General features: G+C 47.1%; 2 protein-coding genes and 1 non-coding gene across 12 annotated transcripts in view; 2 read left to right on the top strand and 1 right to left on the bottom strand.

Annotated features, from left to right (window-relative positions):
* Nucleotides 1-321: 321 nt before the first annotated feature.
* Nucleotides 322-15,530, top strand: Prkab2 (protein kinase AMP-activated non-catalytic subunit beta 2). Its single transcript, XM_075981810.1, has 8 exons — nucleotides 322-474; nucleotides 691-868; nucleotides 4,526-4,692; nucleotides 5,708-5,801; nucleotides 5,974-6,094; nucleotides 8,545-8,678; nucleotides 9,316-9,384; nucleotides 11,542-15,530. The coding sequence occupies exons 2-8, from the start codon at nucleotides 716-718 to the stop codon at nucleotides 11,617-11,619; spliced, it is 816 nt and encodes a 271-aa protein (XP_075837925.1). The 5' UTR covers nucleotides 322-474; nucleotides 691-715; the 3' UTR covers nucleotides 11,620-15,530.
* Nucleotides 15,531-18,142: 2,612 nt separating this feature from the next.
* Nucleotides 18,143-18,214, top strand: Trnaq-cug (transfer RNA glutamine (anticodon CUG)). The gene has a single exon. It is a non-coding gene; the product is annotated as a tRNA-Gln (tRNA).
* A 4,293-nt stretch (nucleotides 18,215-22,507) lies between these two features.
* The window catches only part of Pde4dip (phosphodiesterase 4D interacting protein), a 213,693-nt gene continuing 208,600 nt past the window's right edge, over nucleotides 22,508-27,600 (bottom strand). For 4 of the 10 annotated variants that reach the window (XR_012911416.1, XM_075981819.1, XM_075981821.1 and 1 more), the window contains one exon: nucleotides 26,240-27,238. Coding sequence is in view for 9 of the 10 variants with exons in the window: in XM_075981819.1 (XP_075837934.1) it covers nucleotides 27,197-27,238 (42 nt within the window). In the remaining variant the exon portion in view is untranslated. Of the gene's footprint in view, nucleotides 22,662-26,239; nucleotides 27,239-27,600 lie in introns of those variants that run through there. The other 6 variants (XM_075981820.1, XM_075981814.1, XM_075981826.1 and 3 more) reach the window with 4 other exon arrangements.

The following is a 27,600-nucleotide window of genomic DNA, read 5'->3' as shown; positions in this document are numbered from 1 at the left end:
GGCTGTGATCTTGTTAAAGTGCAGATTCTAATTCCGTACCTAGGGCATAAGACCTCGGATTCGGCCTTTCTAAAGTAGTTGTGCCTCCGAAAGCGTCTAGACCTCCAGAGGCTGGAGCCTGAGACCCCGAAGCCTCGCCCCTATTGCGACCCTGACCCCACCCTCCGCCCCGCCCCAAGATGAGGGTGCGCACGCATCCACCACAGAGGCGGCCCTGGCGCCAGTGGCTAGAGCGGCAGGCGACTAGGGCTGGAGAGGGGGCGGGGCTGGCACGCAGGGGGCGGGACAAGAGGCCCGGTGGGCGGGGCCAGGAACAGAGGCGGGTCCGCGCCGCGGGCCTTGTAGCCATTTTAGGAGGAAACCCGGGTCGCCGGCTCGGGGCGCGGCTTCAATTTCAACAACTTTATTGGTCTCTCTGTACGCCGAACAGCCGGCGTGCGTGTGGCCCGGGGATCCCGGAGCGCGTCGCCAGAGGTGAGCGGCGCGAGGGTGTGCGGGGCTGGTGCTGCAGGGCGGAGGAGGCTCCCGGAGCGGGTTCCCCAGCTGAGGCGTCCCCGAAGTGGGCAAGGGCGGGGACCCCGGGCGCGGCCTCCTGCGGCGGGGATTCCCTTCCCGGGCGCAGGGGCGGGGCCGGGACGCCCCTGACGCGGCCGCGGGGTGTTCCCCGCCCGGTGTCGTTCCCCGCGGCAGGTTGCCCCCAACTCGAGCCGCAGCCATGGGAAACACCACCAGCGAGCGGGTGTCCGGGGAGCGCCACGGTGCCAAGGCTGCGCGAGCCGAGGGCGGCGGCCATGGCCCGGGCAAGGAGCACAAGATCATGGTGGGGAGCACCGACGACCCCAGCGTCTTCAGCCTGCCCGACTCCAAGGTGAGGTAACCGGCTGTCGGCTGCTCGTTCTTCTTGGTTCTCACTCCCAGGGGTTACCGGTGTTTTAATTAGAGGGCTTTCCCGCGGACAGAGATGTGGAGTGTTAATGCCTCCTAGGTACTAGCTCCAATTAGGATGGAAGCGCTGACTTTTCCTGCTGTTCTGACCGATCTGTGGGCCAGGCTTTTAGGACCGGTACCAGAGACACGTCCCCTGCTCGCCCCATCCTTGGGTCTACCTGAAGCTGCCTTCTTGTAGAGCTTGCAGGATGTATAGGTTGTGAGCGAAACTTAAGACGGTGCGTTGTGTGAGCTGCTGATTCAGGCTCCGTTTCTCACGTTGGCCTCAAGATAGCTAAATGAATTTCTTTTCCCTGAAAATGTTTTTGTGTAGATAGCGTTCTCAATCTCTCAGGTGCACTGCACCCCCTCGTTTGATCCTAGCCCCCTTTTGCGTGGCTCTCAGCAGCCATCACTTGGCTGTTTGAATACATTCGCCTAGTCTTGGGGATCAATACAGGACATCTTTTGATTAACGGCTCAGTTTTTTATAAACGTGCCGACTGTAGCTGTGCTTTTTGCACACCTGGCTGCGCTTTGTGGAAGAGCAAGTTACTTCCCTTCGCTCCCCTGTAGCAGAGGCTCAAAGCCATCCACAACTGCCCGAACACTTTCAGCCAAAGGCCCGCTCTCTAGTTCACCCAAAAGAAGAGGCAGATGGAGCTGACAGCAGTGATTGCTACCCTAACGTTCCTAATCTCTTTTCGAAATGTCAGCATTAAATACATTTAATTTCTCCAAGTGGGCTGTCTAGAGTGAAAAAGAAAGCCCGGAGGGTTGGAGAGGATTGGAATGTATTTGACGTTTATCATTTTATCCATCTCCACTGAGCTGAGGCTTAGGCAAGTGATTGGAGTTTTATTTACCGCTTTGACAGCACGTGAAATTTGGATTTTACGGCTGGTTTTCTTGGATCCTGACTGAGAACACCATTAGTAAGTGAGAGGTGTTGAGCTGGGCATTTCTTGGGATTCTTTGTTCCCTCTTTCCTCTCCAATCTTAGGACTTCTTTCTCATCGTTTGGGCTCTGCGCTCAGCCTGGATTTTCTTCTCCAAAGCTTATCCAGGGTGACAGGCCGTGTATTTTTGCTCATTCCTACATTGATGACTCAGGCTTTGGGTACATTCAAACTGTGACTGCAGCAATTGGTGCCCTGACTAAGAGCCAGGTTGCTCTGTGTGAGTTTGGGCCTGTTTTGGAACGTTCTTTCCCTAACACCTTGCCGTGTGTGAAATGAGAAAAGTAGTTCCAGCAATTCCCCGTCTCAGCCAGATGAAAAAACTTTAGAGTTCATGTGCCCTCCCCACCAATCTCCCTTCATCATCTGCAGGCCGTATTTTGAATTGCCGGTTTGCTGCTGTTCCTGGTAGTTTTGCTGGTGGCTCAACTCAGTAAACAGTCTTTCTGCTAGTCAGCTGCAGTCGCTTCTAGCACAGAAATGTCATGTCATAAGTGGAAGGGCTGTGCTCCAAAGCCGGGCGTATTAATAGTGTAGCGCTTTCAAATCCTAAACTGAAAATCCCCAGTCCTAAAAGTAATTGATAGAAACAGTAGGGGGAGGGGAGGACATCTTCGCTTCAAAGGTCAGGCTTTCTAGTAGACTCAGGGGTTCTCTGTCCTGTTTGTACATTAGGATCCCCAAGATTGGTTTAAAAACCTTGTGGGAAATCTGACACATTCATAAAATAGGCTGTGGATATGTCACCCGGTTTAAGAGGCGGTGAAAGGTGAAGGAGTGTTTTTCTGTTCTCCAAGCCATATTCCACCAGCTACTCTGAAACAGATGTCAACAAATAACATTTTTAACATTTTAGGGTGTACCTCAAAAGACAACCTTAAAGCTGATACGATAGTGGCTCAGGCCTGTAATTGCAGCTGTTCAGAGGCTGAGGCAGGAGGATCACTGCCAGTCTGGACTAGAGTGAGAATTTGACCTCCTAGGAAACAAAACAAAACAAAACATGTTTCTGTTTACTGTAACACAATTAGTTAAAGTATAAATTACCTGAAAGCTTTAAAAATATGTTCTTGGATCCTGTTTGCGAATCAGATCTGAGGGTTGTTCTTAGGCGAATGTAAACATTCCCAATGATCCATTGCCCCCTCCTCCGTGGTGTTTTGTGACAGTGGAGTCCAAAGCTTTGTCTTAATCCAGTCTCCTGAATAATGTAAAAGCCTCTGCATTTCTTTCTCCATTTACTCTGCTGTGTACTTGTACAGTAGTTTTAAGGACTACTGGGAGACAGAATGGAAGGTAAACATTTTCATTTTGGAAAAAGCAGGGGAAAGCCCAAATAAATAAGCTAGTCCTTTCTTACGCTAACCTTCATTGCTTTGTTTGTAAGTTTGACTTGGTGCCATACAGCCCTGTTCCAGTCTGTAAAAGACCACATAATAAATAACTTAGACTCTGGGTCATACATAGAGTCTGTGGTCATAACCGTCCAGGTCTACACCACCACCACCACCACCGACCCAGAACGTTGTACACAAACAAGTGGGTGGCTGTTTCCAAACAAAAGCTTTGTAAAAAGCCATCTGCTCACTGGCTGCAGCTCCCCACACTTGTCCCAAAGGATGGAAATGGAAAGAAACTAAAGAATTCATTTTTCTAAGAATCCTATAGACCCCATTTAGTAATGGGTCTGCTTTTGCTCAAGGAAGATAATTTTGGTCCTGTGCCCCCTAGCTCCAGAATGTTAGCCATCCTCCTGGGGTAATTATATGAACCTGGCTGCAATTAGCAGGGAAGGTTTCATAGCCATTTCCTCTGTACCGAATCAGGGGTCTGACTTTGGAATCGGTGTCAATCCATGATTGATGATGGTGCTGGAGATGAAACCTCCAGCTTCCGTGCTCCTACACAGAACTACATTTCCACCCTCAAGTATCTACATTTTTATTTATTTACTTTTATGTGCACATTTGTCTGTGTGGGGATGTCAGATCCCTTGGAACTGGGATTGTAGACGGTTGTGAGCTGCCATGTGTGTGCTGGGGTTTGAACCTGGGTCCTCTGGAAAAGCAGCCAGTGCTCTTAACTATTGAGCCATCTGTCCAGCACCCCCTTAAATATTTAATGTTCTATTGTATAACCTAGTGGCTTAAACAGCATTGTTAATTACTTACGAATTTTGGTATCTATAACTTTATCACAGTTGACAGTCAAGACCAGTTTGCCTCTGAAAAACATATACCTGGCTTAATTGTCTTTTAAAGAATCGTACTTGGCTTTCTTACATTTTTTTTCTCTTAAGAGGCTCTCAGAGCATAGTCTATTGCCTGCACACCAGTTAGACTGAAGGAAGGGTTTGAAGGTTGTCTGTTTGAAGGGTGACCCAGAGGCTCTGCAAGGAGAATGATGAACACATTCCAGGCAGTGGGCTGTGATTCAGGCAATGCTGGAACATAGACTATTTGACATGTCGGACCCTGTATTAGTTCTTTTCTGTAGTTTGTTCAAACTGAGATTTAACGCTGAATTTAGGGTAGCTATCTTTAGTTGAAGCCTAGAACCTTTAATACCCTTGGGAAACTTACCTCTTAAAAACCCTTGGGTCATAATTTATTCTAGGGATGACCTACTCCTTCTTACAGCTCCCTGGGGACAAAGAGTTTGTACCCTGGCAGCAGGACTTGGATGATTCCGTGAAGCCCACCCAGCAGGCCCGGCCCACCGTTATCCGCTGGTCTGAAGGAGGCAAGGAGGTCTTCATCTCTGGGTCTTTCAACAACTGGAGCACTAAGATTCCACTGATTAAGAGGTGAGGGCACATGTCTCCGTTGAGTCTATAGAATGCAGGAACAGACACTTGATTGCCTTTCTTAGGGGACGGACTAGGACTGGGGGGGGGCGGTTTCTAACAGCATTGTGGGTGCATTCTTCATGACTGTGTTTCTCAAGCCATTTCTTGTCTGGAATTAGCTAATTCCTATTGCTTTGATTTCTGTATTAAAGCAAAATACGTTGTGACATTCTAAGTGTAATGCCAGTTCATTGCTGGCAAAGCAAGTGAGTGATTTATGTGGTTGTGCAATAGGTCATTTTCCAGAAAAGGCTCACCAAAATATGGAAAGAGTACCCTGAAATATTTCCCAACCCAAATCTATCTTTTACCTTATTCATACTTGTGAGGACTCTGTTCTTCATGTGTGTAATATGTGTGTATATACATGTACATACACATACATGCAGTCATGTATGCCCATGTGTGTACATGTGGAGGCCACAGCAAGACCTAAATATCTCCCTCTGTGGCTGTCAGCCTTGTTATCTTGAGACAAGCTCACTGAGCTAGAATTTCTCCATTTCAGCTAGCTTTACTGACCGGCAATTTTCTCCAGGTCTGCTTGTCTCTGCTCCCCAATGCTGGAGATTCAGGCATGTGTAGCCATGCCCAGCTTTTGATGTGGATACTAAGGATTCAAACTTAGGTCCTCAAACTCAAAAGGAACACTCTTCCTGGCTGAGCCCATCTCCCCAGCCCCAAGAAATCTGTTCTGCTGGAACAAAGCAGTTTACTAAGATAAAGCACCTTCCTTTTCTCCCCCACAGGGATTGGTTAAGAATGAAGTTATTGGGAGAGGTTGACAAGGACATGTCTTGAGTGATACAGAAAAAGAGGGTGCATTTATACTTTGCATGGGGGCGGGGTGGGCACAAGGGCTGTGGTAGCTTAGGAATGTAGAAGGGCATTGGATGGTGCCATCATTGCCCCTGTCTCCATTCTGTCTTCTTTAAGGAACTTGAACTGTTTGACCTTCTGTTTGCTTCCCTAGTCATAATGACTTTGTTGCCATCCTGGATCTTCCAGAGGGAGAACACCAGTACAAATTCTTTGTGGATGGGCAGTGGGTTCATGATCCCTCAGAGGTAAGGCCTTGATGTGCAGGGGAGCCTCAGTGGCCTCATTGTGACTTACTGTCCTCTGGTTCAGTAGACAGCTCTGTACTAGAGACATTTTATAAAAGTAAAGGGGAGGTTGGGTGAAGAAGATGGATTTGAAAAGGGAATCCAATCATTTTGTTATTGTTCACTGTTTCAGCCTGTGGTTACCAGTCAGCTTGGCACAATTAATAATTTGATTCATGTCAAGAAATCTGACTTTGAAGTATTCGATGCTTTAAAGTTAGACTCCATGGAGAGCTCTGAGACATCCTGCCGAGGTAATTCTGGACTATTGCTTTCTCCTTTCGTCTTTCTTACAGTGCATATTCCTTCCCCAAAGTGGTTTCTTATTTTATTTGTATTTTCACTTCTTCTCAGGAATCTCATAATCACGCACCCCACTCTAACACAAATCCCATGGCATGTCTGCCTTTCTTACTCTGATACACTGTTTTCCATTTTACCTTTATATAACCCTCCAGTACCCTGTGGTTTCAAAAGCTGTTTCCAGTAAGATTTCATAATTTCCATTAGCATCTAGTGATATTATCTGTAAAGACTGGAAACATCTGGTGTGTCTTTCTAACCTGAGTCAGCTAGTTTGAGAGCTCACCTGACAATTACGGTTTTATGAAAGCCTTCAAGTGTAATTGTCACTGAGGGAGAGAGAAAGAGAAAACAAAGCAATGGTTGTTCTCCATGGAATTGAGTATGCAGGGTGGAAGTCCTGTATATTTTTGCTTTGTGTAATACCCTTTCCCAAGGTCTTTGTCTGTGCTTGTTCTCTCTAGCAGCAGAGGCACATTTTACAAACCACTTCATAGCTACTCTCTCATTACTGTATGGAGTGCCTCCTGGAGAACTGGACCCTTCTCCTCTGAGCGTGCAGGGCCTGCCTCTGCTGCTTGTCATGCCATCGTGCAGCGGCTGCCGGGAGTAAAATCCAGGGCCCAGACCCTCAGTGACCTCAGTTATAATGTACACAGCAGGATCTTGTGGACAAGGGACAAGTAGCCCATAACATAGTAACTATCAACTGAGAAAAAATTTCATTATATAAACTCAGAAAGTTATGGTGAGCATTCTTATTGGCTGAAGGGGTGATGAGCTTAAAAATTCTGAGGCCACTAGAACTGTGATTATATTATGATCTGCGAAGTAACCACAGAGTATTTGACAGTCAATCATAATTATGTAGTGAGAAGACTAGCACAGTTTTGGGTTCACCCCGTTTCCTCACCCAGTATGTAAGGCATAGAGTCCATTTATTAGGAATATGCAGATAATGGGCGTGGCCATGTGCGTGACTCTCCAATGTCCAGCTTCAATGTTTTAGTACAATGGATAGCACGTGGGAATGGCCCTGTGTTACTTCCCAGTGGCCTTCTGTGGGTGATGTGAGCACAACTGCAGTGCTTTGAGAAGTTCCCTGGTCTGCGTATGTGAGGTTTTGTTAAATACGGCATTGTTCCCGCTTCTGTCCGTTTGCCTCATATGAGTTATTAAAATAGGCTTATTACAGTCTTTTTGTAGAGCTGTAAAAGAAAACATAGTTCATTTAATTTTTGTAGGTTTAGCATAAATACTTTTCATTTTTTAAGTAGAATTCTGATAACATAAAACACATTGAATTGTACAGTTTATCCATTTTTTTAGTATATTGAGTTTTAAAACCACTGTCACCTCCAAAGAAAGACTGTTCCCATCTCTTTCTCCTCTCTGCCCTATGTCAGTCACAAAGCTGCCATATGGAATTGCCTGTTCTGGACAGTTCATATAAACGTAACCATATACCACGTGGCTTCTTTCACTTAGCGGGCTTCCGGGGCTTTGGTGCCTGTTGAAACATGTATCAGTACTTTTATAGCTGAATAGAAGTCTACGGTATGACAATTCCTTTTTGATCATCCATCCATTGTTGACAGACATTTGGAATTTGTTCCTCTTGGGAGCTCTTTCAATACTGCTTATAGCACGCATGGTCAGGTTTTTGGGTGGGCTTATGTTTTATCTTAGGTGGGAACACTCAGTACTGGGTCACAAAGTTTGTTTAACTGTTTGAGGATGACCATACTGTTTTTCAAAGTGGCTCTACTATTACTCATTTCTGCTAGTGATGGAAATACTGTGGTTTCTCCACACTTTAGCCAGTGCTTGCCATTTCAGCGGCAGCCATCCCGCTGAGTGTGAAGTGGTGTTTTAGTGTGGCTTACATCTGCTTCCTTGACTACAGCAAGGTTTTGTTCTGTCTGCTGTAATCGTTGTAGACTTAGAGTGTCTAACATTGTCTGTTGCTTTGGTAGAAACAAGATGAAATCTAATCTTTGCACTTTGGGTTCACAGAACACCTTCATAGCCACTATCACTTTGATTTCCTCAAAAACATTATGAATTAGGAAGATTTTTATCTTATGGATGAGGAAACCGACCATAGTAAAGGGATCTTCCTCGGTCATGTGGCTGACGAATAGAGCTGGTTTCCTGGAGCCTAGGTCCTGACCTCACCGCTTCCTCACATGATGGTGCATGTTGGGAAGCTTCCCAGTCCATGATCAGGACGACTCAGACATTGCCTCTGCTTCCTTACAGTTACTGGCCCAGTAGGTCACAGATCCTTATGCTCCAGGACTTGTGCTACATTTAAGATTAATGTGTGCATTGATAGCTTTCCCCATGCATTGTTTCTAACCCTTCAACTTTCCTTCACGTTTGTATAAATATTTTCCAGACCTGTCCAGTTCACCGCCAGGGCCTTATGGTCAAGAAATGTATGTGTTCCGATCTGAGGAGAGATTCAAATCCCCACCCATCCTGCCCCCTCACCTACTCCAAGTTATTCTTAACAAGGACACTAATATTTCAGTGAGTATCCTGAGCAGGTTGCTAGAGTATCTGGGGATCTCTAGGACATTGAGGCCAAACTTCAGTAACCTTGGGGCTGGGATTATGACACAGATGTGACAAGTCAGTCAGCTGTGTGCACGTCGAGATCACTGTGGAATCCTTTTTCCAGGACTAAACTGTGACTTCTGTAGGTACCAATAGCAGAATTTATAGTTGTTTCTGTTTATAGTAAAGTCAGAACCAATCTGTGCTGGAACCAAGTCTGCTATGACTTCTATTCCAACACAAGATAGGGATACTTTTCATTAGGGGATGTACAAAAATTTACAACGTTTTATATAAATAATTTTTATCTCTGTTTTACTTTGTTGATTGTTGATTCCCAGGAAAATTATTTCTGCTCTTTCATCCAAACCATCTATATTTATTAGCAAGGTTTTTGTTTTGATTCTATAAAGGAAAATTACAGATGTTGGGCTTAGCATTTCATCCTTAGACTAGGGATTTTTCCAGATTTTATGACCTGGGATGCATGATTCATAGGAGACAGCGCACCTATTTAGAATCCTTACCAGTCCAGAGGAACAGTACGCCATTTGTCTTGTCTGCATTTAATCACATTTGCGGGGCTGGGGGGTTGTTTTTTTTCTCCTAGTGTGACCCGGCCTTACTTCCTGAGCCCAACCATGTTATGCTAAACCATCTCTATGCGCTGTCCATTAAGGTAAGTGGTGGCCCTGGTGTTGCACAGCCTCCTGACTGGAAGGGTAAGAGTCACGCATGTTCTCCAGTGGAACTGACAGTCAAATAAAAGAGCTGTCTTTTTCTTTCCTCTCAGGCTGCTAGATTTTAAACCCCAGTCTCTGCCTGTGTTCAGGCTAACTAACCTGTCAGTGATGGGGACCTTTCTGCTTCCCAGTGTCTGTGAGTGGCTGGACCCTTTGTACCATCCATTTACTTAAGCTTGAGTTCATACTAGTTGGATTCTACGTGCTGAAAATCAGGTCCTTCAAAAATGCGTGAATGAGACAGTAAGACTTCTTAAAATGTGGAATCGAGCTATGTTGAGATGTCCTCTTGTGTCCCCAAGCATTTCCATCTCTTGTGTAGTAGGTAGGGAGGCAGTGTGACCAGATGGTCTGTGTCTTTCCCACCCTGCCCTAGAGTTCTTAGTTTCTCTGTTGCCTTAATGTCTCTGTGGCTTGACCATTAGCATAAAGGTATGTAGTTCTGTGGCTGGCTAAGCTGATCCTCGTGGGAACTACTTGGAGAAGTTGGTGGACGTCAGATTGAGAAGTCTCCTTCCAGATATTCTAAGTAAGTGTACCTAGGGTGACTCCCAGCTGTTTCTCTGGAAGCTGCTTAGATTTCTTAGATGTGCAGTGAGAACAGGGAGGTCACTGATAGAGCTGACTTTAATAGATTATGTAGGTGTATATAAAATTTAATATACTGAATTTCATTTTCCTAGTAACCTGGAGAAGTAAGTATTATTTTTAACCCCTGTTTTATAGATAAAGAAACTTAAGACTCAGAGAAGGTCAGATTGCCAGTAAGTATAAGAGGGCTGAGTTCCAGTCCTGCCAACCTCACCCCTGCTCTTCCTGCCTGTCACCACGCAGGTCTTCTCACGGTGCTTCTCTTTCACCTGCCCCCACATCTGCCGGTGTCTTAGCACAGTCTAGATGGAGTGTCATTCTGGGACATGGTCTTTGTGGGTAGTCCAGGGTGAAGGAAGATAGCAGACTGCTTTCTTCTCTGTGTTGGACTTTTGGGGTTCTTTGAGATCTGGTAGAATTTTGTCTCCTGTGACTGCTCTGTGACTGTCAGTTGGTGTCCCTTGTCACCTCTTCTATGGTACACCCATGCTCTTTTATACATCTTGGGTTTGGTGCCTTTGCTCCCTTGTTCTGCTTATGACACAGGTCAGGACTGTTCGGCTTGACTGGGTTCTCAGCTTGTTCGGCCATGTGGAATTGACCCACCAGAATGGCTGTCTAAGGAAGCTTCCTGAACTTTAAGGATAGACAGGAACCCCCACAGTTCTCTCCAGGTCAGAGAGCACATTGGGAGTTCGTCCTTGGTGTCAAGTGGCAGTTGGGCCTGCTTCAGGGCTTAGGGATGAGTTCTGAGAAGGATCATTTCCCTTCTTTACTACAGTTAACATTTCGTTCTGGAAATGGTTGACAGCGCCCTTTTCCCTTGCTAGACTCAGGTCTAATATTGTAATTTGCAATGAGAAGGGGAGTAAAGTTGTAAATGAGTGTTTCCTCGTGACCTTTTATGTATCAGATCTTTGATCTGATCGTCTCTCGTGATCCTCAGAACCACTTTACTGGTAGCTCTTGCCCTTTGAAGAAGTCTTAAAAGGGGGAGAGGGACATAGAGACCATCATTTAGACCATTCAAGACTACCAGCCAATACCACAACAGGAGTCTGGACTGGAACCGAATTGGATTTGACAGCAAAAGCAGCCTCTTTCTCTTATTTCAGACTGTCTCTTGAAACGTGAATGTGTTGGTTGGTGTTGTCAACACCCTGAGGTGCGAGTCTGAGCATACCTGTGGAGAGTTATGTTGAACACATTAATTGGGTATATGAAGACCCTTCTTAATGCGGGCAGGCCATTCCCTGGGCAAGCTAAATACGCTGAACACAAACCTGCGATGTGATCAGCTGCTTCAGCTTCCTGATGCCGTGGCCTCCCTGGCATAAGGATATAATCCAGAACCGTAGCCAAAATAACCCTTCCCTCCATCCAGTTGCTTTTATTGGAGTACTTTAGTGAGACAGTGAATGTCTGTGAAAGATTGACAGCTGGGGAGATCTGCAGCCACCCAGATTAACCAGTTAGCTGTGTGTGCTTTTTCTCCCCTGCAGGACAGCGTGATGGTTCTTAGTGCAACACATCGCTACAAGAAGAAGTATGTCACCACCTTGCTGTATAAGCCCATTTGAAGAGGACATCCCTCCTTGCCTCCAAGGATTCTGGAGCAACATCTCCCTTGCCTTTGAACTGACCCGGTCTCCTCTGAGACTGGAAGGCTGATTTGTGTTGAGGCTGATACGTGTGTTTCAGAGCCTCTAAGTAGAGGGCTCTGCTTTTGCATTTGATTGCAGATGAGAGCTTTATGAGTTCATGGAGTTTATTTTAAGAAAAACAAAACCACATATATGCATATGAGAAGAAGGTTACTGGGAGCCTCCTAGCCCAGCTGTTTAGGTTCTCTCTGCCTGTGGGTAGTTGCCAGGGCCTGAGTGGGAAGCTGCGGCCGCAGGAATGAGTGTACCGGAAGCTTCTTTTCCTAAAGTGAAAGAATAGCAAACTCTTAGGATCCTTGTCAGGCAGAGGTTCTGCCGCTGTACCCTGGTGTCAAAGGATCAGCTGTGTGCCAGGCTGCAGCCCTCCTTACAGCTGCCTCATTGCAGGTGGCTTTCCTTGCATGGATTGATTCTGTATTCCCACAGTATGTGATGCAATCTACTGTGTTTTTATATGACACTAGATGCCCCACAAGAACGCTCCTCATTTTATGTATTCTGTGTAGTAGTTTCCCTCAGATCTCATACATGACCCTTTGGAAAGTTGTATGGGATTAGACTCACCTCGGAGACTGGAGGTGCCAGGGCCTCCTTTTTAGCCCAGCACGGGCCCAACCCAGTATGTTAGAGCTTACTTTAACGTCTAAAGAAAAGCAGTGGTTCAGAATCAAGACAGATGCAGATCTTCAGTGTGGTCCTATGTAATGACTGCATGGCACGTGCTCACAGGGCTTCTCCCGGGCCTGGGCCTGTTTCCAGCTGCTCTTTATCACAGCAGATGGTTTGTAATATAGAATTAGGGAGCCTTCCATATCTTTATCCCTGAAAGAGTTTTATGTGCCTACGTTTTTCTTTAATAATATAAAGAAGCATATCCATCAGTGTTAATGTCGATTAAAGAAGCTCAGGCTTTTGACAAATGGTTCTTAAGATTTTCTTCTCCAGTCTAGGGAATTCTACGATCCTGGGTCAATATGACCAGACATGTGTACCTCATTACCCAAACACTACTTTCTACCTGAGTTCGTTCCTGCAGGCTCCTCAGACACACATACTAGATGTCCCTACCTTTAAAGATGTGTAAGGTGAGGAACTGCCCCTGGTTTCATAACCATGCACAGTGTTGTTCTTTGCACCAAGTTTTAACGAGATGTTTTTTCTTTTGCCTCTTTCAAATGTGTTTGACGATGGAGTGGGTCATTGATTATCATGGACTGAAAAGTACTCAGCCCACTCAGGTTTCAAAGAAAATACTTTCTCCCAGTATCTTGACACTTCCCGTTTTGCAGATAAATTCAAGCATTAAACGTTGTTTATGGTTGAGAGACTTCATGTTTGCTGAGATGAGCCAGCCACACTGAGGGACCTGCAGGTCAGTTTAGCTACCTCCTGACTTTCCCACCCATTGACACAGACGTCCTCTTTGGATTCTGAGACCTCCTTGATCACAAGTATGAACCTGGAAATGGGATGTTTCACAGGGGGAATACTGATTGCTAAATGCCTTGGTAGGTAATTGGTGGGGGTAAGTACGGCTTCCTCCACCCTGAGCCACTTCCCCCTCCTCTCTTGTGGAGAACATGTACTGTCCAGCCAACTTTCAGGATGGTGTGCCCTTTTGGAAACTAAGGTCTAATCCTATCTTAACCAACTCGGAGGCTCTTGGGTTCCACTGGAAAGCTTTTTGTTTTGTTCCCAGTGCCCATCTAGAAGTGGGCCATGGAGGAGGATCCGGTCTCAGTTGTTACGCAGTGGCTTCTCTTGGATCTGTCCTTGTTAACATACGAGCTGGAATCCTCTGTGTGTTCGTGGATTAAATTTTACTCCACACGAGTGTAGCAGTAGAAGGGTTGGGAAGCTGTCTCCAGTGGCAGGCTGAGACTGTCTAATCAGGTGTGGCTGTGGTGACAGGGTTTTGGTGCTGGTGACCTTCATGTCCTTCTGCTTCTCATCTGGAAACGATAGCCCCTGCTTCTCAAGTTTGCTGGTCTCCTCCCTGGGGAGCTCTGTCATTGTCACCAGGACAGAGGAGGTCACTGCTTTTCTATTAGTTACCTTAAGGGATAGTTTTATACAGTCAAAAGGTTAGTAGAATTTGGAAATAAGGCAAAAACATTTTAGTCTTCTTAAATTTCCTTTTTCTCTTCACCTACGGGAACTTTGAGTCAGAGTTGGTAGAGTAAAGCAGCCCCGAAGAAGGGCCACCTACCTCTTAGCCAGCCGTGATGCCGGTTGAGGGTTATGAGGAAACGGAAGTCATGAACGAGCTGAGGAGTGGTACCAGGAGGCTGAAGGGTCAAGTAACTTGGAACTGAAAATATCCCCTTTAAAAGGGAAAAAAATTAAAGCTGGGCACAGCCTGGATCCTTGGATTTCATTGTACGGAAACCTTAGCAGCCTGTAAAATGTCTTCTCTCAGCCTCTTGTTGCGTCTGTCCTCTGCCTTTCCTCTGCATTCTGTTTGATGTCGTTGGTCAGTAAGACAAGTTCACCAGGGTCTCAAGTCAAATGCTACCCAAAACACAGGTTGTGGCTTCTCCTGAGTAAAGAACTTTCATACAATAGCTGTTAATCCGCTTCCTGTCAACCTAGACTTGAGTGGGGTTTATCCACTGTAGGCAACACTCCCGCAGGGCACATCCAGCTTCGAGAGCACTGGCCTCTCAAGTATGTAGTACAAAGGAGAAGCCAGGTCCCTGAGAGGAACCTCACCCACTCCTATTGGCTTTGGTTTCTTGTCGATCTAATGGATCTTCCATAAATCTGCTGAAAGGTGTCAGTATTCTATGCATGCTGCTGAAGGGGAGGGAAGGGAAAGTGGGGGAACAGGGCTTTAAATGTTTGACCTCGAAACAATATGCAACATGTCCCTGTGCATGTGAGTGAGTGTGCAATAGCCATTCTTCTAGAGATACTTTGTCCTCACGTTCTTGTGATTTGGGGCTTAAGAAAGCAGATAAGTATTTTGTTCCTGTATTACTACTCATGCTCAAAGCCAAGTTCTCGCCATCTTCTGTCGGACCGCAGGCTCCAGTGACTCTGAAGAGGAGACTTGGCGGGAGTGAGGACCTCCAGAACTCTCCAGTCTAGGCATTTGTCTATCCTTTAGTGACTGTCACAGCTGGAGACTAAGGACTGATTTCTGCAGTGAACTTAGGAAGTGTTTGGGATAGAAAAGCCAAATCTTTTTTTCAATCATAGGGAAGAAGAAAAAGTCTCAAGTCAACTACTTGTAGGATGTGCTCCCTCTTGGAGTCTAAGCTGGACTTTGTCTCCACTTGTGTTTCTCACTAGTGTTTTGAAGTAAGCAAGCTTCATTAAAAGTAAAACACTGAGTAGTTCTAACAGAATTGTGTGTGGCACAGTACTTTTTCATTAAGATTGGTGTGAAATACTAAATATTAGGTATTTGTGGGTGTCAGATTATACAGTCAGGGGACACAGGAAGAGTTGTATCAGGTGTTGGCCATTTTCTGTTCCCCTCGGTAGAGCGCCTTCTGCAGCTATCATTCTAGGCCAGCCCGATACCAGTGTTAATTTGTCCGAAGTTCTGTACCGGGTGGCCTGTCTGAGACTGAATTCGGCGGGTGTTGGTGGTTTCCACTCTAGCACTTTGTTGTGCAGCGGGGGTGAGGATGCGAAGACAGTTCCATACGCATGGGTCTCTCCACCGGTGCTGTCTGTGGTCTTTGATGTTGACTGTAAAGCTGCTTCAGTTCGTTCTCAACTGGACAGTGACCTGCCTGAAAACTGTATAATGGGACATGAAAATGAGGGTTTGTTTTGTCTATAAAACTGTCTAATAAAAGCATTATACAGCAATTGTATTTGAGTCATTTGCTGATTCTGCTGTCAGAAGCTGGTAAAGTCGAGGTATGAGCAGAACCTGAAGGTGTGAATTGTCATGACTGGAGAAGCCATCGCTGAAGGACAGGCACATCTACCGCTTGTCCTTTTTATGTCCCAGGCCGTGCCAGTTAACTACAGGAATGCAACTCTCGATTGTTTGTTTCCAGCATTTTCTACAAATTGGCTGCATGTGTAGCTCTTGTCCTGTGCTGGAGTAGCTGAGCTCTTAGGCCAATGATTGTCATCCCTGACTGTTCATTGTTATCCCCAACAGGGAACCTAAGCATATTGATGACTGTCTGCTGCCTCCAGCTCAGTTAAGTGGAAATCGTAGGTGTGAGGTCCACATGTATGAACTTTTAAAATTCCCAGGGGATTCTGATAAATGCAGGGATGGGGACCACTCTCCTGAGCCCTCTCTACTTGTCTACTAAATTGTATACCTCACTGTGAGAATAGACTATATGCCACCCCACGATGAACGCGCCACTATTGTACCATGGTGGATGTCTTACCAGGCTAGTCAGATATTCCCTTCTATTGCTCTCCACCTTTATTGCTCAGGATCTCTCAGAGAAGCAGGAACTCACCCACCCACTGATAGACTAGCTAGCTGGCCAACAAGCCCCAGCGATCCTCCTGCCTTTCCTTCCCGGTGCTAGAAACGCTGGGAGGGAGTGCATTGCCATGCCAGATTTATGCCTGGGTGCTAGGGATCCAACCTTGGGACTTCAGGCTAATGCAGCAAATACCTCTCCAGGCCTCCGTCATTTTTAAAAGTAATATTTTTATTCTATGGGATTTCATATGTGAGTATGATATATTTTGGTCATTTTCATCCCCAGTGCTCCCAGATCCATCCCCAACTCTTCACCCTCCCCCAACTTGTCTCTTTTTCTTTTTAATCCCATGGAGTCTTATTTGTGCTGCTTATATAGTCATGGGTGTTGGACCGTGTGTGGTAACCCCCCACCACCACCCCATGGACCACACACCCTTAAAACTGCTCTTCTCCAGAAGCTACCAACTGCCCATAGCTTCTCAGATGGGGTGGGGACTCAAGGCCTTTCCTTTCCAGTCTGGAATGTCACCTAACCTTGATCTTGTGTGGGAAAACTCCAGCTGCTGTGGGTTCATGGGTCTTGTCAGGTCCAGAAGATGCTCTTGGTCTGGTCCTTCCTGACTGCTGGCTCTTAGAGTCTTTCTGCCTCCCTTCCTCAGGGGTCCTGATTCTTGGGGTGGGGGGCTGCCATTCTTAAATGTGGAAAATCAGGTTCAATCATTATGAAATCATTAACTGAATCCCCGTTTCTCAAGTACAAGAAGATAGTGGCCTTGAGAGGTAGGCAGAAGAAAATGGGGAGGGATTCCTATGGAAACTCTTTAGCCACCTAGCTAACCCAGGTTCCACTGCTCCAACTGACCATGTGAAGTTGGAGCTTTGTTTCCGGTGTCGTCTCGGGATTCTGTCACATTCTCAGAGTTCTCTCCTTGGAGAAACTCATTCTCGGATCAAATTATTCCATAATGGAAACAGCTGAGCCATCTTCCTTTTTTTCTTATTTTCTTTCTTCTTTTTAAATGCGACACGTGAATCTATTTTATTCTCTTAAGTTATTCGTATAAGAAAAGAATACTTTGAGAAAAATTAAATTCCATCCTCTGCACTCACTTCCCCCAAGGGCAACAACCACGGTTGATCATATAAAAACTGCAGCTGCGCTTCATTTGTGCTTCCCCATTTTGTGTCATAGTTTGCTAAACTTCTCATTTTAAGGTATCACCCAGAATTCTTCCCCATCTTCATGACATCCCAAGCCCCACTGGCCCGGCTCTGTGAACTATGCTGGGTAACCACTAGGGGCGCCGAGAGGAACTGCCAGTGAACCTGCAGGAAAGGTTCACTGTGTTCCAGCAGTTTCTCAGGGATTCCGGAAAGCGTCACAGAATCTCCAGCTCTGGATTTGGACTGTGCTCACTTTCACCTAAGGTCAGAGCTGTCCAGGTCCCGAGGGCTGCTCCGGTTCCTGGAAAGACTCCGCTCCCGGGAAACAAGGATGCTCCTCGGCCGGGTGAACACTCCCTCGCCTTCCTTTCTTTTTGCGGCTGCAACTTCCTAATGATCTGGGCAGTGCGTGGGGGATGGAGGTAGAGAACAGAGAGGAGAGGGACACGGAGTAAGGAAGCCGAAAAAAGGTGGGAGGCTGGAGGAGAAACCAGGGGAATCTGGACAATAAGAAGAAAATTGCAAAGCAAAATAAGGAAACCCTTTTCCGGCGGGGCGTGGGAAAGGGGACGGTGGCCAAGGATTGCATGTTAGAACAAGACACCAGCGATCCACTTCTTGGATCCTAAAGTGTTAAACCCACTTTCTCATTCTCTGAGAGACACCTACCTGTCCCGCTACACTCCACACGCCAAGAGCTGAACAGAAGGAACGTGAGTGCAGCGATTCTTTAGGTTGTAAATTGAGGGTGCTCCAACCCTATCTGACTATAGGAAAAGTGCTTGAGGAAAAAATTGTGGGGTACGATGGAGGCTGAGAATGGGTTTGGTCACGTATAGTGAGTCAGAGCACTGCAGACTGTGTGGTTCCATGGTGTAATGGTGAGCACTCTGGACTCTGAATCCAGCGATCCGAGTTCAAATCTCGGTGGGACCTTTCTCTTTAGTCCATTGTAGGATCCATTTTCTTAGCACAGGAAGGAAAGGGGATCAGGTACTTCCCTCCTGCTCTAGGCAATTTGCAAGTGAGGCAGATGTGTCCCAACTCTCAGTTTAGAGACACCAGTACATCGCATAGCTTCCTCGACACCGCAATAGGGTATCCCATCCTTGGCCACTTGACTCTCCTGGGACTCGCCGTCACGTCGGAGACCAGGTTCCTCCCTGTCCTCAGGTCAGTTGAGCCCGGAAAAACTTCCGCCCCGGCAAGGCTGCACACCGCGTGCTGGCTGCCCTCACCCTCCAGCTACCTCTCCTGTTTCTGCACCCGACGGATGAAAGGAATTTAAGCGCTAGCCCCTCTTATCTTGGTCTTGGATTTGAGCAATTTCAGCGCATTTCAGTTCGTCCAAACCAGCAGGGGACGCAGTTGTCTTCCGCTGCGTTTGGTTGGGGGAATCTCTTTAAATGTTAAATTTATACAAAAAGAGCTGATCCTGGGTTTCAGAGGCAGGCGGATCTCTGTGAGTTCGAGGCCAACCTGGGATACAAGAGCTAGTTCCGGGACGTCTCCAAAAGCTACAGAAGAAACCCTGTCTCGAAAAACAAAAACAAACAAACAGAAACCCAGGTGGCTTCTCCCCAGGCCGCGAATCACTGCAGCGGAATTTCTTCTGTCAGAACTCCACGCCAGAAAAACTCCATTGGAAAAGATCGTGGGAATGCTAGAAGCCGTTTTAAACGGACCGTCCAACGGAGGAGCCTGAAGAAATTTAAATAATTGTTTTCCTCTGGTTGGAATACTGAGTAGTTAGGAAGTGCTGCAAAGTGTATCTGCTGTTTTAGAGAGTTCTGTCTGGGACCTGAAAAGAAATGGAAGGAAGGGTCCAACAGAGGTGTGGTTGAGAGAGGCCAGAGAGGCAAAAAGGTCCCAGCTCGGTGATCAAGAGGGCCAGGACTGGCTCCTCTCTCCTAGGTACCCTGAGGCACAAGAACAGACCGGTAACCTGCAAGTAAAAGGCTTCAGCCGGTCATAACTGGGTCAGTGTCTCTCTAGAAAGTAAAATTCTTTTGGTTACTTAAGCCCCTAGAACAGCGGTTCTCAACCTGTGGGTCATGACCTCTTTTGGGGGGCAAAGGACCCTTTTAGAGGGGTCGCCTAGGACCATCAGAAAAAGATTTTTTTTTACATTATGATTCATAAAAGTAGCAAAATTGCAGTTATGGGGTAGCAATGAAACAATTGTGTGGTTGGGGTCACCACAACATGAGGAGCTGTATTAAAGGGTCGCAGCATTAGGAAGGCTGAGAACCTCCCTGCCTTAGGACCCGGGCTCCGCTCCTGCACCAAACACGGACATTTAATGTCATTTTCATTGGCTCTCTAGCTCCCAGTGGAGTCCCAGCCATAGGGGCTCAGTGGGCAGTGCTTGGACCCTGCTCTTGTGCCAAATTTTGACACTGGGTAAACACGCCATCCCCAAAGTCTGGAATCTGACAGGCGGGAGGAGTGTGGGGAGGGGGAGCTACCTGCTCCAGGCAGGACAGTCATCTTGGGGGTGTTCTAGTCTGCTTTTCTGTTGCTGGGATGAAACATTCCGACCACAAGACACTTGGAGGGGAAAGGGCTTGTCTCCTCTCCTGGATCACAGTCCATCGTCCAGGAACTCCAGGCAGGAGTTTAAAGTAGGAACCATGGAGAAAAGCTATTTGCTGGCTTGCTCTGGCTCTGGTTCAACTTTCTTATTCAGCCCAAGTATGCTTGCCCAGGGCTGGAACTGCCCACTGTGGGCTGTGGGTCATCCTACATCAACTAACAATCAAGAAAACGATCCACGGACATGCCCACAGGACCATCACATGGAGGCGGTCTCCCAAATGAGGCTACCTCCTCCCTTGTTATGTCAAGTTGACCACCAAGATTAGCCATCACGGGAAGACATGAATTGAAACACTCTGGAGTCTGGGGACAAGACTCCCATGCCTGCCTTCAACTAGCTTAAACAGCGTATGCAGTTCACATGTATAATGTATAGCGTAGTACACATACACACACACAACACACACACATGCACACACAACCACATACACACACCAAAGTGCTACTGGCTAGCAGCTTCCTCCACGTGGGACCTGTACTCCTGAGAGACAAAGAGAATCTGGGGATAAAGTGGAAAGTCACAAATGGTAGAGAGGAACAGCCAGGGCTCCGGGATCACAGCAACTTCTGACTTTGGGGACTTCTCTACCTCCTGAACCACCAGACTAGGAGGAGAAACGAAGTGAGTTTGCTTTCAAACCCGGTGTGGGCTTCAGAGTACAAGACTCTGAAGAACAAGACGGCAGCTTTAGTTTCTGGTTTCTACTAAAAGTAAAGAAACCCTGCTGAGGTTTGAACTCTGATCGCTGGACTCCCAGCCTGGAGCGCACACCATTACACCACAACTGAGTCACCCTTAGCTGGCTGTAAGTATGTCAATCCATTCTCGGCCTCCAGGAATCTCCTCCCTGAACATTTATCCTCGCCAGACTACTGGATCCAAGCTCGTTAGATACACAGAAGTACTCGCCCAGCTCCTGTCCTTGCTGCCTGTTCTTTAGGTTTGTACCCCCACCCCACCCCCGACCTCCGATTGAGAACAAATCCTTTTTGGGATCGGACACAAAGAAGGGCATTTTAGGCCGCCAGCAAGGCCCCCACCTAATCCATGGGGCCGGAGCTTTCTGTTCTGAGGTAAAATTCCTGCCCTAGGCATTCCTTGTTTTTTCCTAATCCACCTCCCTCCCCGCACACAGCCGCTGCTGCTGCTCCGAGCAGGATTTGGGCGTCACAGGATCCAGTCTTCCCTCCCCTCCTCCTTCTCTTCCTTCCCTCTTCCCATTCCTTTTCGGGTATTTTATCCATTGTCTTTCTTTCTGCCCTTCCCTCGTCCTATTCCCCACAGCTTTGTCCAGTTCTCCATCGCCTGTCCTCCGACGCTTCTCTTTTTCGGAGAGAAGTGGGGACAGGGGAGGTAGAGAGATTCAAGACAGGATGGACCACAGTTTGAGACGATGAGGAAGAACGAGTTTCTCTCATCTCGACCTTTTGGGTGAACTCCAAACAGCCAAGATCCTGCTATGAAAGGCGAAATCCACTCTCAAAGTTTAAGGAATTTTCACAACCACGCAGAGTCCTCTTTTTAGCCTGCGAAGTCCCCTGGGCAAGGGTACGGGCGCCTCCTGGCGGACAGTTGGGTACCGCGCACAAAACGTGTCTGTACTTGAGACCCGCCTAGGGGGCGTAATCAAAGAAAAGCTAGGGTCGCCCTCATTAGAGAAGGTTGGAGAAGGTGCAGGCTTTTAGCGATCTATGGTCTCTTTCCCCACTTTCTGGTACCCGAGGCTCCATGATACTTTCTCCCGGGGCTCTGGGAGTCTCTGGATGCCGAATCCCCAGGACGGAATGAGCCAAGAGCTGCTCAGGGAGAGTGAGAGCTGCCAAACCCAAGAATCAAAATAGCACTGTAGTGGAGACCACAGCTCCTTCACCTCACACTGTGACCTTGGCGTGCCACGTAAGACGTCCAGAGTGGCTGTCAAGAGCAGAGCATTGGACCAAAGGAAAGACCAGCTCTCTATGCGCCGCACCCCACCTCACCCGCCCCGCCCTCTTGCCCTCCTCTTTTCCTTTAGCTCTCGTCCCATTTTGGAACCATTCCTCCACCTGCTGTCTCCCCTCTTTCTTGCTTCACACTTCCCCCATCCTCATCTGACACCGTCCTGGGTGGATAGAGCATTCCCGTTTGAGCCGGCACCCTCGTTTCCACCCAAATTTTCCAGGGAAATTTGGTTCAACCACCAGTAGGGGAGGTTTTAAAGAACACATTTTTTAAATACACGCCCTCCAATTTGAGGATTCTTTCGGATTAAAACTCAGAAAGACTAAGTGGGAATCTGTTGTTTTAATATTTATTTGTTATTTTTATTTCTAAGAAGGCATCAGGTCCCCTGGTGATGAAATTGCAGGCAGCTGTGAGCCACCTTATATGGATGTTGGGATCAGCAAACACTCTCAGTGACTGAGCCATCTCTTTAGCTCCCTTAGTGACATTTGTGATCCCCCAGGACCTCCTTCATGAAGCACTTCCTGGGTGTTCTGAGGTGCCAGGCCCAGGTCTCTCCCCAATGTGAAGGACACACACTTTCTCCCGCAAGGTTCTCCAGTTCCATCCAATCACAGTGTCGGTTCAAAGTAAGTGGCTCACATAGAACCATATCAGAAGTTCGTAATCTCATCAAAATCATCCATTTTGGGTGTGGATGGGTTTTTTTTGACCTTGTGGTTCTGTCCTGCAGAGGGGCTAATTTCTTGCCTGAAGGCTCCTTTCTTTCTTTTCTTTGTTTGTTTTTTCCTCTCGTGAAATCCAGTCTGACTTCAGACTCACTGTACAGTCAAGGATAACCTGGAACATTAAAAAAAAGTCATTTACTTTTATTTTGTGAGTATATACATAAGTTATAAAGGATTAAATGATCTTAAATGTTTGCGGTGAAAATAGGAACGGAGGGTGGCTGGAGTTATGTGGACATAGAGCCGAAACCCTGGCTCTCTGAAAGCAAACGACTGACAAGCAATGACCTTTGTCCTCATGGAAATGTAATAAATCAAAGTCTCTTTTGCTGTTCCTTTTGCTCTATCCATACATACATATAAAAATCTCTACCTGTTTAGAGAACCTGCCTCTAAGTTAGTGAGGCTCATGGGTACATCTGCTGAGTCCCTGTACTGTAAAGCATTTGCCAGTCCATACTGGAAGGAGCCTGAAATTCTTACATTTTGGTTGTGAGCCTCACCTTAGTGGCTGAGCTGCCCCTCCAGCCTGAAGACTGAAAAATCTAAATTCAGCAGGCCCCCTCGGCAGGTGAGACGCCAACAGCAGGTACCAGGAGTACAAACTAGGATTGGGAAGGTGACAGGGAAGACTTGGGACGGTGCTGGGCTCTCTAGATCCTGGAAACGTGGGACAAAAGTAACCTGAAGAAGCTCCCAGACAGTGCCCCTCAGTAGAAGGTTGACTGTGTCACTGGTCATTGTGAGAGAGCCCCACGGGGAGGAAATCATGGGAGATACAGACCTGGCTGCTGTGATGGCTGTCCTTGGTTGTCAGGTTGACTACATCTGGAATGAGCTAAAACCCAAGTGGCTGGATACATCTGTGAAGGGTTTTTCTTAATTACAGCATTCAAAGTGGGAAGACCCACTCTTAATCTGGATCTTTTGAGGCGGGAAGATCCACCATTCATCTGGGCCATGCCTTCTAGTGGCAGCCTATAGAAAGGACATTTGGCTTTCCCATTAAACCACTCGGAAAACTCCTTCAATGGCAAACATGGAAGTGTGTCTCCCAGGTGGTTCCAAATCCAGCCAAGTAAACAGTGAAGATCAACCATCACACCCTGTGCTTTTTCCGAGCCAATAGCAGCATTTTAAATGGAGGGCAAGAACTTCTCTAGAGCCCCCTGTCGTGATGCAGCATGGTTGAAAGATGGGTGGAATGGGAGAGGCCGGCTTTCAAGTGCTCGTGACTTCACAATGGCATAATACCCAGTGACCCACAGCTACATCTGTAAGTATAGCATCAGAACTCGGAGCTCTCCCTCTGAATCCTCAGCTTAGAAAAAGCCAGGGGAACATGGAAGCCAAGAAAGTGAAGTGATGGTTCCAGACCTCATTCTCTTCCTGCCTGTCTCTCCTGCGTGAAGACAGGGTTAAACAGAGGGTTGATTCAACCGATTTCAACCCACCCAATCATGCCGTGCTCGCCCCCCCAGCAAGCTAAAATCAAGAGGAGTGGCCTATCTTCTTTCTACACCTTTGGCCTGAGGTCATGGAAAAGTGAATACATTAAAGACAACAATAACAGCAAAATCACACACACACAAAATAACAAAACCCCACATTCAACATACAGACCTTTGTATGTTTTGAACATATGAAAATATGAACTTACAAAAATATGAACTTATTTGTCCATATTTTATGTTATTTTTAATATTTTACAATCTTGGAAACGTTTTTATTAAAACTAATATATTTACACTATACCTACTCTGATATGTGTATAGATAAAGCAAACTGTTACAGTAAGCTATTAGTATATCTGACTTTGTATTGCATTTATATTTATTATTTATTTATTTTACTTATGTGTGCATGTGAGCATGCATGTGAAGGTCAAAGGATAATCTGAGGTGCTCAGGTCTCTTCTTCTACCCTGTGGGTCCTGGGGATCGAACCAGATTGTGATTTATCGGCAAGTGCCTTCCCCGTTACCTCTATCCTGTCAGTCACATTTGTGTGTATATATGTATTTGGTGCAAACACTTTGACCTTTGTCTGCATATTTTGAGCGTGAAAACGTTAACTATAGGCCCAGTGCTGCCCTTTGGCTTTCTAGAACTCACACCCTCTGTGAAACTGAAGCTTTGTACCCTCTGGTGAAAATCTCCCCCCTCCGCCAACGCCTCGCTGTGGTGACCAACATTCTACTTCCCTGCAAAGTCAGCAGCCTTAGATTGAGAATGGAATGGGGAGGGCAGGGGAGCCCTGGGTGCAGTGCCAGCATTACAGCTAGCTCATGGGCTCTGGTGGGATGATGGAATGCTTCCTCAATGGATTCGTGAAATCGCGACCTTATGGGAAGAGGCAAGGGTAGAAGGTAGAGCCTAATTGGAACTAGGGCAGTTCCTTGTGGGCATTGGATCCCCTGGAGCTTCTTTGTGGGTGGTTATGAGCCATCACGTAGGTTCTGGGAATAAAACCTGGGTTCTCTACAAAGGCAGCCAGTGCTCTTAACTGCTGGGCCATCTCCCAGCCTTTGGTGTTTTGTTTTAAATTATATGGTGGTGGTGGGCATGCACGTATGAGTTCAGGAGCCTGCAGAGACCAGAGGCATTGGATACCCCTGGAGTTAAAGTTATAGGCCATTGTGGGCCATGTGACATGGGGGCTGGGAACTGAACCTGGGTCCTCTCTGCAAGAGCATCGTGTATTCTTAGCCACTGAGCAATCTCTCCAGCTCTGCCTCTGGGTTTCTTATGACTGCTTGTCTCTTTCACGTTCTTTTCTTATTTATTTTATTTATTTTTTGGCCAGGTAAAGACTTTTATTAACCCCTCTCCAAATTTTAGTCCCAGGCTTCTTCAGCTTAATTTGCTGGAAAGAATTAATTGTGTATAAGCAAAAACCTGAAAAGAGCTGCAGTATCAAGGGAAGCTTGAGCTTAAATATAGTAGAGACCTAGGCTTTAACAGATCCATAAACACGAGAATTCGGAAAGCAGTCCTGATATAGACAAGCACTTTTACAAGTATCACCATCTTCAGAAGTCGCCTCAGTTCAGTTGGCGTTGACTTAGGATTCTCATCAAAATTCTGCACCTGATCTGCAGCTTCATCAGCAGCATCTCTCCAGCAGCGCATGGGGCTTTTCTATCCAGACTGGGCAGAGCTTCGCCATCTCCTTCCTCTAGGGAAGACAGTCTGCTCCAAGCTGGTGGAGGATGCTGGGAAGTCTGTCTGTCACTGCTTTGTCTTAGTGTTAATGACCTGTAACGGTGTAGGTGTGTGCTGTGTGAAGTTGTGTGTTGACAGAGACACCTGACCTCTGTTGTTAAAATGGGTCACTGCTCCTTGGTTCGTAAAGAGGTTCACCTCTTCAGAACCAGAGATGTTGTTCACCCCCCCTTTAAGGAGAACTGAAATTTTTTTCTTCTGCTGCGGCCGTTATGTGATCCACTTCCTTTCTGCAATCTTTCCGCCCCTACCAAGACACAGCTGTCCTGCAGTTGAGCGAGTTTTTCCAGGTTCATGATGGTTTCTTTCATCTTGCCAGGAACTAGGGTTTGTACTCGGGGCTTTAGGCAGACCACCTGAGATAAGGCGCACACACAGGGGGATGCCAGATGGCAGCACATGTCTTTCATATTCTTATATCCTTATTCTAGGAGCTGGAGCAGAAATAAGAAGCCAAGGCAAGCAATTACTTTATACACGGCTTGCTTTAATAGCCATCAGGAAGACTGCAGAGTGTCTTCTCACCTGCCTACACATTACAGCCTGCAACACACGGCCATAGCAACATATAAATCTATATGATACATTTATACACACACCCACATCCTACAAGCACTGTGAAGACACACAGCCTTCAGGACAGAACAGCCCTTGCCCATGCCATTCAAAGAGGTACCGGTGTGCTGTATGCTAGACATTCAATAGGCTCCATGCAGCCCCCAGTCCCCCATTCCCCTGAGGATTATAAGGGACAGCACATTTAAGGGAGCCAATTCAACTTGATATCATATAAGAGACAGAAGGGGCTAGGCAAAGCAGGGGGCACCTACAAGTCGCCACGTCTGATATGTAGACTCTGGTGTGGTGGTACAGACCAAAGTACTACCTGGCTTGACCCACGGGGCTGGCCTGGGTTAAGAGCGGGTTTGTGAGGGGAGCTTGCTGAGCCCCAACACTGTCCAGCAGGGCACTGTCGCCCGAGAGTGTGCTTTTACAACTGTCTGAGGAGCTTCGGTGTTGGGACCACGCATCCCTTTGTGGGCAGCGAGGTCCTGGTTCCCCTGAGTTGGCGGTGCTGAGGACAGATGCTGGGGCAGGAACCGACAGGGCAGGTGCCATGCCGCCGAGGCTGTTTGGAAGCAGTGCCGCAAGGCCCTCTACGCAGTCTACATCAGTTTTGCTTAGTGCTGGGCCCAGTGGGCCTTGGCGAACCATAATCATTGCTGCCAGGATGCCACTCTCCTTCCTGACTGTCCCATGTGGACACAGCTCTGAGCCCTTTTCCGGACCTCCAGCAGGGGAGGGGTGGGACCAGGTATTCCTTAGCAGGTAGGCAACTGCACAAGGCTGGGGCAGGCCCACCCTTCCTGCTGCTTTAAGAACCTCTGGCTTCGCTTCTTGTGTGGCTCCTGGAAGGCAAGGGTCACAAGGCTGAGGTGTGTGACCGAGCCCTGAAGGATTTCACCTGCAGATAAGAGGGAAATAAACCTAGTCAGAGCGAGCTGGAGTCTGGAGTGAGGGGCAAATGTGCTGGAAGCCAAGAGCCTGAGAGCTGGTTAGGAGGAGGAGCACGGGGCGGGGAGTGCTGGCCTGGAGACTCCTAAAGCCTAGGTTAGAGGGAAGCCTTGCATATTCCCAGATTCCTGCTGCTTCCATCACCAGACTGAGTGGCTGGACCCCAGCGCTCCCTTCAGGAGTCAGTTCATGCTCCAAAGCAAGTGGTCTGGCAAACAAACAGAAACCAAAGGGGTCTTTATATCTCTCAAGAAAAAAAGCGCTGAGCAAGATACGAACACGCAAAACGAGCCCTCTGTAGAGGGGAGAGGG

This window comes from Microtus pennsylvanicus, chromosome 7 (assembly GCF_037038515.1).
Source record: "Microtus pennsylvanicus isolate mMicPen1 chromosome 7, mMicPen1.hap1, whole genome shotgun sequence".
NCBI classification, from domain to species: Eukaryota; Metazoa; Chordata; class Mammalia; order Rodentia; family Cricetidae; genus Microtus; species Microtus pennsylvanicus.
This window is presented reverse-complemented; position numbering and strand designations above follow the sequence as displayed.